We start from the raw sequence: 10,798 nt of genomic DNA on the forward strand, positions 1-10,798 counted from the left end.
TGGGAGTCCCCCTATTCTAATCTTCAGTGCATTATCACATCTAGCTTCGTGTTCTTTAATCTCTGCTTGAATATTAGACTTACTTGCTTTGGTGTCCACTTCCACAATCACTTCCTTCTTAGCAGTTTGTATTTCCTTCTTAGCAGTTTGTACTTCAATGTGAACAAGATCTTTGACTGTAGAGACTAGCTGCGGAGTAGGGGGGGAATTCTTACTAGTTTTTACAGCCTCATCAATTACTGCCTGCTTACCAGGGCCTTTAGAGTTGCCCAAGGGTGGGTTGTTTTGAATTGGGCGAGAGCATATGTTTATACTATGGTCTACACCCACTGTTGGGTGCTGATGACGTCAGTGGTGATGTAATATTTATGGTAAAGTGTATAGGCTACTGTTTCAGAAGGATGAGCAAAAGAGAGAGAAAACCCTATAATAGGTTGTACCAATAACACGGCAGCAGTGTTGAGAAGAAATACATGTTAACTCTCATCGATGACTTTCCAATGAAAGTGTGGGTGTATTCCCTGCATGAAAGGTCTGAAACTTAAGGAGTTTAAAATTAAGGAGTTTAAGGCTCTTGTTGAGAGAGCGGCCAACAGAAATAATCAGCCTTTGCAGAGTGACAGAGGAGGAGCATGTTAAGGCAAAATATTCAATATGTGCAACAGAACTAGCATCAAGCAGCAACTCCTCAGCATAACAGTGTGGCAGAAATGGCTCACAGCTGCTTATGCCATCAAGAATTGTCCTACTAGAGCAGTAAGGGACATCATACCATACCAGACCCAGTCAGGTAGAAAGCCAAATGCCTTGTATCTGAGTTTTTGGGTTTACGAGCTATGCGTACTTGCCTAAGAAGCTCAGGAAGAGTCAAGATGATAAAAATCATTATGCTGTCTCAAAACAAAAGACTGATTTTGGGGTAAATGAAGCTTGGAAAGACGAGCATAAACATTTGAGTATAAAACTCAAGGGTCAGAAGGCAAGTTTGTAAATAGCTAGTGACAAATGTAAGGATCACAAGGCAAGTTTGCAACAACAAACACGGTCCACACATGTGGTATAGCAGCCACAGCCGCCAAATTGTTCAAAAAGAGCCTTGAGCAAGGTACACGTCAAAAGAAACTACTACATCTCCAAGGAGAGGGGGAGTGTACAAGGCATCTAGCTTCAAATTATTATAGAACATATCTACATTCTAGTACTATCATAGTGTGACATACCTTCTAGTACTATTAGAGAAGTAGAAGTAGAATTTATTATCATCTTGGGGGGGCCAAATATGACCCATGGGACCTAATCATCAGTACAAAAATCTCCTCCGATGTGGGGAGAGGGGGAGAGAGAGAGAGAGAGAGAGAGAGAGAGAGAGAGAGAGAGATATGATGTGATATGATATGATTGTATTACAGTCCCTGTGAGACCCTTTAGGATCTATGGGACTGGTGATCACTATTGACAAGTAGTGATCTTTTATAAACTTATGAGACCCTTTAGAATCTATGGGGATGGTGATCACTATTACAGACTTGCAATATACTGAGCACTTGTTAAGCTAGCTTGTGTGCTAGTCCGAGTACCTTGTTGCGTTGTTCCAAGATTTCTTTGAAGTGGCTTCCTAGCTTTTTGGCTGGCTGCTCCAACAGATTTTTCAAGTTGCTACTGCTGTCCCCATAGGTTTCTTTGATGTGTGCATAGGCTCGACCGCTTTGGAGTACATGCTGCTAATTTTCTACCTCTCCAGTGGGGCATCTTGCAGCTAATTTTCTACCTCTCCAGTGGGGCATCTTGCAGATTTTTCCTCTCTTGGGATCTTGGGTCTTGCCCACCTTCCCCTCTCCACCTCTAGATCATGTCAGCTGGGTCTCAGTTTGCAGATTTAATGCCTTTTAAACATTGAAATGTCTTCCCCCAGGTATTTTTGAGTCCTATACCTGTCCATTGGATTATTTTCTTGTTTGCCCTAGGCTCTTGCAATAATTTTTGTAGCATTTTCTGCATCCCTGATTTTGCATGCATCTTCTGGCAGCAGCTGTTATGCTCCATAATTCCATCCCTTATCCCCTTGCTGTGCCATCTAGTGATTTGTGTAGCTTGAATCGCTTTGTGCGGTATCCTGCTGGCACCCCTCTTCTCCACCTTGTTGAGATAGGACATGAATTGGACTAAAGCTTCTCCTTCGAGAGGTATCATACTCATATGCTATATATAGTCATAAAGGGTCCCTGATCCCTATGAGAAACATGTATCCAAAGTTTCTATTCTTTTCCAATAGGTCCTAAAGAGCCGGGTGCCCAGGCTAGACACCCATAAAGGATCATTGTTTGTAGAAACATAATGTATAGGAACTTTCTCATTTCCCAATTCCATAGGTGCGCCTTCTTGCGCTTATTTTGGAAGCTGTACAAAGCTTTTCAAACATCCCAAAATCCTTCTTTCCACGCATGCATTCCATTTGTAGCTTGCAAATTCCAGCCCCAAGTATTTTCATGCGATGACTGTTTCCAATGCTCCCCTTCGAAAGTAACATCAATCTATTTATTGCAACTTCCCCTTGTTTTCCCTTCCCCTCCCTTTCCCTTGCCTTTCCCCTTTCCCCTTTCCCTTAATTTCGGTCCCCTTTCCATTTTTCCCTTTCCCAGTGCATCCAAATAAGCTTGCATGCCCTTCTTGCTCTTTTCGAAATAGACTACATCGTCTATGTAAATTAGTGTTAATATTAGCATACACTACAATCTGGACTCCCTCTCTATTGTGCATTCTCATCCAATCTTCCAGCTCATCGATAAAGAGACCAAAAAGAGTTGGCAAGAGGGGGACAACCTTGCTTGACCCCTACGTCAGTGCTTATGACACATTTCCCTTTGGAACAAGACCCATCTACAATGCAACTGTGCTAGGCTAATACTTGTTGGGTGCATGAAGCAATGGAACGGGAGTGGAGTGCGGGAAGCAAACAACAAGTTGGAGCAAAACGTAGTACTGCTCAAATGGATAAGAGGAAAATACAAAGGGTGGCCTATATGGCCCCCAAGTCAACCATATGGTTGACTAGAGAAGTCAACTTATAGAGTTGACCTGACAAGGCTTATACCAGGGCTAAGTGCTAACAAACCCCCCTCAATGGTATGGCTGGAGTATCGTGGAAATATCTCATGAATACTCGGAAACTATATCATGGTTGCACATATTCGTCCCAGAGGGATATAGCAACCTATGATATGTACAGAGTGAGCCCTCACGTAACAAAAGGAGCCAAGTGTAAAGCATGTCGAAATGCCTCAAACTTGGGCTTTGGTAAAGATTTCGTAAAAAGATCTGCCAAGTTGTCCTTAGTGGAAACATAGGACAACTGGATGTCTCCCCCAGACAGTCGCTCTGGAACATAGTGATAGTGGACCTCAATATGTTTTGTGCGCGCATGAAACAATGGGTTTCTAGCAACCGCCAAAGTACTCTAAGTGTCGGTGTAGATCTGTAGATCGTAGTAGAGTCGGGCTGAATGATATCAAGATCTGCAAGTAACTTGCAAAGCCAAACACACTCTATTGTAGTTGTGAAAGCTGCTCTGTACTTAGCCTCACAACTGGATGTGGCAACTGTAGGCTGCTTCTTGCTGAACCAAGAGATGCATGAAGCTCCAAGAATAAAACAGTTGCCACTGTGTGACACCCTAGTGTTGTAACATCTTGCCCAGTTGCTGTCCGTGTATGTATGCAAAACAATTGGGGCCTCTGAACCATACAGTAAACCCAAATGCTGCGTGGCCTTAAAGTATCGAAAGACCCGCTTCACTGCTTGCCAATGCTGTGTACTAGGCTTGTGCATGTACCTGCTGAGCTGGGAAATGGCATATTGAAGATCAGGTTGGGTATGACAAAGATATATGAGGCAATTAATAGTCAGCTGATAAAGGGATGCATCAAATGGCAGACTTCCATCCTTGGAGGAGAAACGAAAGCCAGGCTTCAATGGAGTAGAAACTAGCTTGCAATCCTTGAACTGGAAGCGATCAAGGCCCATATCTATCACGGCAAAAGACTGCTGTAAATCAGCCTTTAAATCTGCAATTGTATCCATATTTGGCCCAAAGATAAGCATGTCATGCACATATAAAATCAGAATTAAATTCTGATGCACTCTTTCGGACATAAAGAGTGGCCTCGGTTGGGCTGTTCTGAAAGCCACGGGCTATCAAAAATGCTTGTATCTTCGCACACCATGCCCGAGGTGCCTGCTTCAAGCCATAGAGGGTTTTTCTGAGCCGGCAAACCATATTTTCAGAACCTTAGTGACATAGACCTCTTCCTGAAGATCACCATGAACGAAGGCAATTAATCTCCAGCTGATGAACCTCGCAATGCCGATGAGATGCCATAGCAATAACACACCTGATAGTAGTAATACGTGAGGTGGGAGCAAAGGTCTTCTCAAAATCAATGCTGTGCTGTTGTGCATATCCCTTTGCTATTGCCATCAGCTTTCCTTTTCCCCTTGTAGACATGGGTCTTACACTGCTACAAGAATCTCAACGTCACACTAATGTGGATGCAGAAAAAATTCGAGACAACATGGCTGATCTTTTCTTGCAAAAAAAAAGGCTGAAGGAAGCTTCAAACATAAAGACCCACTTTGTGCCTATGGCATGCAACACGCTTGCCTACTAGCAAGTCACACAACTCCCAAGAGTTGTTTGCATGAATGGATTCAAGCTCAGCCTTCATGGCATCCGTCCATTCCTTGTTGTCAAAGCCATTCTTGTGACATAAAGGCTCCTCATTGCAAGCAGTAGCAACCAAAGCTATAGCCAAATGGTTGCCATGCATCTATTTATGCGCACCTATAGTGCGGGCTGGCAAAGGCTCAGGTTGTTTGCTGTCCTTGAGTGTGTTCAAAAGCCATCTTGGGACTGATTTTTGCTGTTTAATGACAACACTCTCTTGTGCAACTGCCTGCTCAATAGCATGATCATCAACTAAAGGCATATCAAGTTGAGCAGGAGCTATTGGAACAAATGGTTGCCATGCATCTGTTTATGCGCACCTATAGTCCGAGCTGGCAAAGGCTCAGGTTGTTTGCTGTCCTTGAGTGTGTTCAAAAGCCATCTTGGGACTGATTTTTGCTGTTTAATGACAACACTCTCTTGTGCAGCTGCTTGCTCAATAGCATGATCATCAACTAAAGGCATATCAAGCTGAGCAGGAGCCGTCGGAGGAGGATGTGCACTTGTAGAAGTGTATGGCACAACACTCTGCCCTGGTTGCTCTGGATCTATGGGGCAACAATGTATCAAGGACATCTGAGGAATCAACAATAGGCTGTTTTTTGCATTTCAGCCAAGGTAAAGTGAATACAACATCCGGGGATGATCATTTTCCGAGCAAAATCTTTCAAGCGTCCAAGCGAAGGAAAATAAAAGCTTCCAACTATGTAAAAAAAGGCAAAAATTGATCGAAAGAAAACATAGTTTCACTTAGAAATATGCAAAGTATTATAGCAATGCCTATATTATACACAAATCTTTACATCACTCTTTGGGAATGGTGAGTAACATAATGGGAGGGTTATAATTTGAAAAATCTTGCATGTATAGTATTCAATATTACATGTATGTTATGAGAGTGATATATAAGTCCAAGTTACTACTTATTTATAGTAATTTAAACTTCTTTAGAAACCTATCCATAAATTTCTTGTTATTTATGCTATAAAAACACAACACTAGAAAGATCTTGTCATATGATATCAATGTGTTTAATAAGTAATTATATATGTATAATATTATCACATTGAGATTGATTATGAGGGATGTTTCTTAAAGGAATTATTTTTCAAAACTTTTTTAAGGTAATAACAGGGGTACAAAGGGATATCTATGAATTAAAAATTTTATGTTATGTAAAAATGAATGAGTGACTAGTCTGTATATTTTTATGATAAAGCGATCTAGTTCTAGTGAAAACAAAAGTATAAAAACCATGTTTCCTAAAGAAATACAAATTTTTAAATCTCTTGAAAAACCCTCGGATTAACCTACTCATAGGTTTGTAAAATTGACGCATCCACAATTACCTTGCCCATGCTGGGCTGATATAACCTGTATCCCTTGCTCTCTGCGCTATAACCAATGAGTATGCATTTTACAGCTTTGTCTTCAAGCTTGTGCCTTAGCTAAGATGGCACATGGCATAAGCGAATGACATGAACACCTGCATATATGAAATTTCAGGTTTGCGACTATGCCATGCCTCGTAATGTGTGATAGTCTTCAATGCCTTTGTGGGTGCCCGATTGAGCACATAGTTGGAGCGCATGACAGCATCCTACCAAAACTTATTTGGCAAAGACTTCCCTTTGAACATGCACCTACCCATTTTCATCTCTGATTGATTTTTCCTCTCCGCCAGCCCGTTCTGCTGCAGAGTATAAGGCAGTGTACATTGATGAATAATATCCAGAGCTGCCAAAAAATCATAGAATTCATGGGACATGTACTCTCCCCCCCTATCAGTGCGTAGAGTAAGGAGCTTGTGCCCTAATTCATTTTCAGCCACGGCAAGCCAATGTCTGAAGCATGGGAACACATCAGATTTGGCCTTCATGCCATATATCCAAGCAAATTTGGTGTAGTCATCCACAAAGATATTAAAGTAAAGTAAGCCCCCAAGAGATGCTGTCCACATCGGCCCCCACACCTCACTATGCACAAGGTGAAGCTTCGTGGATGCACCAACTGTCCCATCCTTTGGAAATGAGAAACGGTGCATTTTGCCCAACAAGCATCCCTCACAAACATGTTCAACCGGTGCATGCATGGGTGGGAGAGCAACGACCATGTTTTGTGAATGCATTTTAACCAAGCTTCTGTAGTTGAAGTGACCCAACCTCGCATGCCATAAGTGGGAATCTGAAATTACAGATTCAGCCACCAATTTGCCTCTATAGCAGACTGTTTGTCATAAACATCAAGATGATATAGCCGAGAAGAAAATGACCCAGTAAGTACTATGTTGTCATCGTACCGGTTGTCATACACGGCACATCGATAACCATCAAAGAGAACCCGAAAGCCATTCAAGGATATGGCTGCAATGGAAATGAGGTTCTTCTTGATACTTGGGACAAACAAAACATCCATGAGCGTGATCGTATCACTTGAAACTGAAGTGACCTCGACCTGGCCAATCCCTTTCATGGGATATGATGCATTGTTGGCACATGTCACAGTGCCACCATGTGGAGCCGCCCCCAATGTCTGAAAGAGTGATTTGCAAGAAGTGATGTGCTTGGAAACACCACTGTCGAAGCACCAATCCGACTTAGAATCTAAGACAAACAAGGCTGTAACATGCTTCTCTGGATGGTATTGGCATGTCACTGTGAAAGCCACCCATGGTGAGCAATGTTTGTTGCCTCATGAGCATGATTTGGGCCAGCAGCAGTAGTAGTGACAGCAAGATGCGCTTGTGACATTTAGAGATGTCATGTCCTAGCTTCCTGTAATAATTGTAGTGTTTGCTGTTTTTCTTCTTTGCATCAGACGGGGCTGAATGAGATGAGTGTCCAGCAGTAGGTGAGCCTCCAGAAGGCTTGGGTTTGCTGTAATTTTGCCTGTTCTTTCCCTTATTGAAAATGCGTGCTCAAGAGTAGCCTCAAGGCTTTCACTACAAAATGAGCTGGCTGTCCAAAAATGACAGAAAATGTCAGGTAGTGACCAACCAAAAATTGATTGCTCAAACAGTGAGCTAAATGCACGTGTTGTCGCCAAAAATATGACCTGCAAAACAATATCTGTCCGGTCAAAGGACCCCCCTGCCAAAGATAGTTGTCCTGCAACAAGTCAGCCCAAAACAAGGGGCAAGTGTCTGCAAATGTATCCAATGATCAATTGAGCTGTAAATGTCCCAAATGGAGGCTGCGTGCCTCATGTCTGGCAGGACAACAAGTCCAAATTAAGGGACAAATGCGTAATATACCCAAATTTGGCTGAATAAAGCAAATGTGACTGCAATGGAGAGATGGTAATGCAACCAAAGCAACCCTCATGCTAGATGACGATGATCCTCAGTCATGACCCACATAGATAATCATGATTCATATTCTTCAATAAATTGGGATATATCGCATGATCAAAAGCAACGCTTTGGAGCTTGTTGAATTTCCATTGAGAAAGAATGTGGTGAATGCGAGAAGCAGATGAATCCATTGTAAAATGCGAGGCAAGGTTGTTACCGAGCTTAACTCCGAGGAAGAGCTTGTTAGACTTTACTGAAATCTTCATACCTGTAGAGAAAAAGCTATCATAGAGTCAGAACTACTTGTATGCGTATGCCTAGCTCACTTTTTTTTTTTCTTTTGGGGTAGGTGGATGCTAAATCATCTTTCTTCAGTGGTTATGGATTATGATGTTACATAGAGCCAGCTTATCAAGTTACTTGATGGTGTCAAGCCGGCACTCTAGTCCTGGTAACCAGGATCGATGCCTTCTTTCCATCATGTTGACATGCAGAGGGCCACTTCAAAACATGATCTATATTTTATACAAAAAGGTGGCATCTTAAACTTCTCACTTTCAATGATCTCATCATTACAAGTAACGTCAGGCTCTCATCTTGACGGCGAGAGTCTGCTTTGTGCAGGCAATTGAATAGATATGGGCATTATTTTTTAAATAGTACCAAAATGCATGAATTATTGTAAGCTAGAGCAAGGGCCCAGAAGGCCTTTATAAGAAATTTGAGACGCAGGGATGCATTTTCATTCCAAAGGAGACATGATTAAAAAAGGGAAAGGACCTCATCACTTGTTGAAAGAATTGGCACTGGCATGGATTGGACTTGAGCATCCTGGTAACATTTGCTATGCTGGTTTTATGCATCCTAATTCTGTATGAACAAAATATTACCGGGATCAGGCAAACCAATTGAGTTTCAATAGACTTGAGGACAGCTCTTACTCTGTTCTGAATTGTGTATATTGTGTGCAGGTTGATGCTCTCAAGAGTACATGCCGGATGACTAATTAATCAGATTTTTATGGCCAACAAGTTTCTCATTAAAAACATCTTAGTTTCAGGCAGACTGCATTGAAAACTGTTTTTATTTTATCAAATAATAAGGTGAATGGAGGACCCTGGAAGAATTGGGTTACGTCACTGGGCAAGTTTTGATCCAAATCACCTAAAGGATCATTTGAGGGACCATCCGGCTCTCAAATTGATGGACGTTGTATCTGAAAGAGATGCTGCCTTTGCTGAGAGAGACACAGCCATAGCAGAAAAGAAGACTGCATATGCTGAACGTGATGCAGCTTTGTTACAAAGAGATGTTGCCTTTGCAGACAGAAATACTGCATGGATGGAGCGTGATACTGCAATGGCAGCTCTTACAATGGTAAGAGCCGATAAGGACAATACTGAATCTGCTGCGAAGCTTATTCACATGGTAAACATGGCTGTACATTGCCCTGCCATTGAGTCAAATTTACAAGCTTTACCAAAAACTGGCAATGAAGTGGACAACCTGTTAGAAGCTAAGCACCCACAGAAGCAACTGAAACAACAGGGTAAGAAAGTGCAAAAGGAGAGTCCAAAGAAACGCAAATCTTCTGTGTTGGCTGGCCAGGATACTAAAGGATCCAAGTCCTCTTCAAAGAAGAAACGCAAGCAGCAAACTCAGCATGATGCACTTGTTAAAGTGGGAAAACCTAAGCAAGATTGTGTCTTGAAAGCTGACCCTCCATATGATACATCGCTTACACCTATCCCATATTGCTCTTGTACTGGAACCAACCAACAGTGTTACAGGTGGGGCCATGGTGGGTGGCAATCAGCCTGTTGTACCAACTTTATTTCCTTGTATCCGCTACCTTTGAATCCAACGAAACGTGGCTCTCGAGTTCCAGGCCGTAAAATGAGTGGTGGGGCATTCAAGAAGCTCTTGGACAGGTTGATAGGGGATGGTGTAGACATTACCATGGCTATTGACTTGAAGAATCATTGGGCAAAACATGGTACTAACCGATATGTCACCATCAGGTAAAGAGCTGGTAAACTTGCACTTGTCAAAGCTTTGTTCTGGTAAAATAGGGATTTTTGGTAGTGCAAACACTGTGGTGTGTGTATATCATGAGAGTACCCAATGGTTTTTGAATTAGACCTATATGCAGGTATTGATGATTTTGCCTAATTTAGAACTCTTTTATGTATAAATCTCATGTAGTGTAAGGCAGCTTGGACTGTGCCGAGAAAATGAAATGTGATTGCAGAACCTTCTCTAAAATCTTGATGTAACAAATTTTCTCGGAAGAAAACCTATTGCTCATCAAGGGAAAAGTGAGTAATTATGGAAGAATGAATTGAAGCATTTTGCCATTTTCTGCAGGGGCTTGAATATTCTACACGGCCTATTGGTAACTTGAGAGAAATATCAGAATTTCACCTTAGATAATTTTGTGGCCACCAAAATGGTTAAGCAATGAAGCATATGTAACTGTGGTATAAGGACATCACCATATAAGCCAGACCAGGAAACAGAGGTTATATATATAAAGTACATCTAGGCCCAGACAGTAGCTATATAGGCGAGGGGGAGTTCTGATAACTTTATGAGTGCAGCTAGGCCCAGACAAAAGCTGTATAGGTGAAGGGGAACTGAGTGTTCTGATAACTTCATTGCCCCATAAATGGTGCCAAAGCAATGAAGCCCAAGCAACTCCACCTTTCCAGAAAAGCTGGATCAAAAAGGACTGTGCGTGTCAATATTTACAGTACATCTAGACTGAGGAAATAGCTACTAGTGGA

At 42.0% G+C, this 10,798-nt stretch overlaps 1 protein-coding gene across 5 annotated transcripts in view; it reads left to right on the forward strand.

Moving 5' to 3' along the window:
• Positions 1-10,397, forward strand: part of LOC147880914 (uncharacterized) — a 34,934-nt gene extending 24,537 nt beyond the window's left edge. For 2 of the 5 annotated variants that reach the window (XM_087402326.1, XM_087402330.1), the window contains exon 2: positions 8,984-10,397. In XM_087402326.1, the coding sequence (XP_087258452.1) occupies positions 9,120-10,037 (918 nt within the window). In that variant the 5' untranslated portion in view covers positions 8,984-9,119 and the 3' untranslated portion in view covers positions 10,038-10,397. Of the gene's footprint in view, positions 1-8,361; positions 8,547-8,636; positions 8,847-8,983 lie in introns of all 5 variants that reach the window. The other 3 variants (XM_087402327.1, XM_087402328.1, XM_087402329.1) reach the window with 3 other exon arrangements.
• Positions 10,398-10,798: the final 401 nt, after the last annotated feature.

This window comes from Dipteris shenzhenensis, chromosome 31 (assembly GCF_047967505.1).
Source record: "Dipteris shenzhenensis isolate YYH24624 ecotype China chromosome 31, Dip_SZ_1.0, whole genome shotgun sequence".
Taxonomy (NCBI): Eukaryota; Viridiplantae; Streptophyta; class Polypodiopsida; order Gleicheniales; family Dipteridaceae; genus Dipteris; species Dipteris shenzhenensis.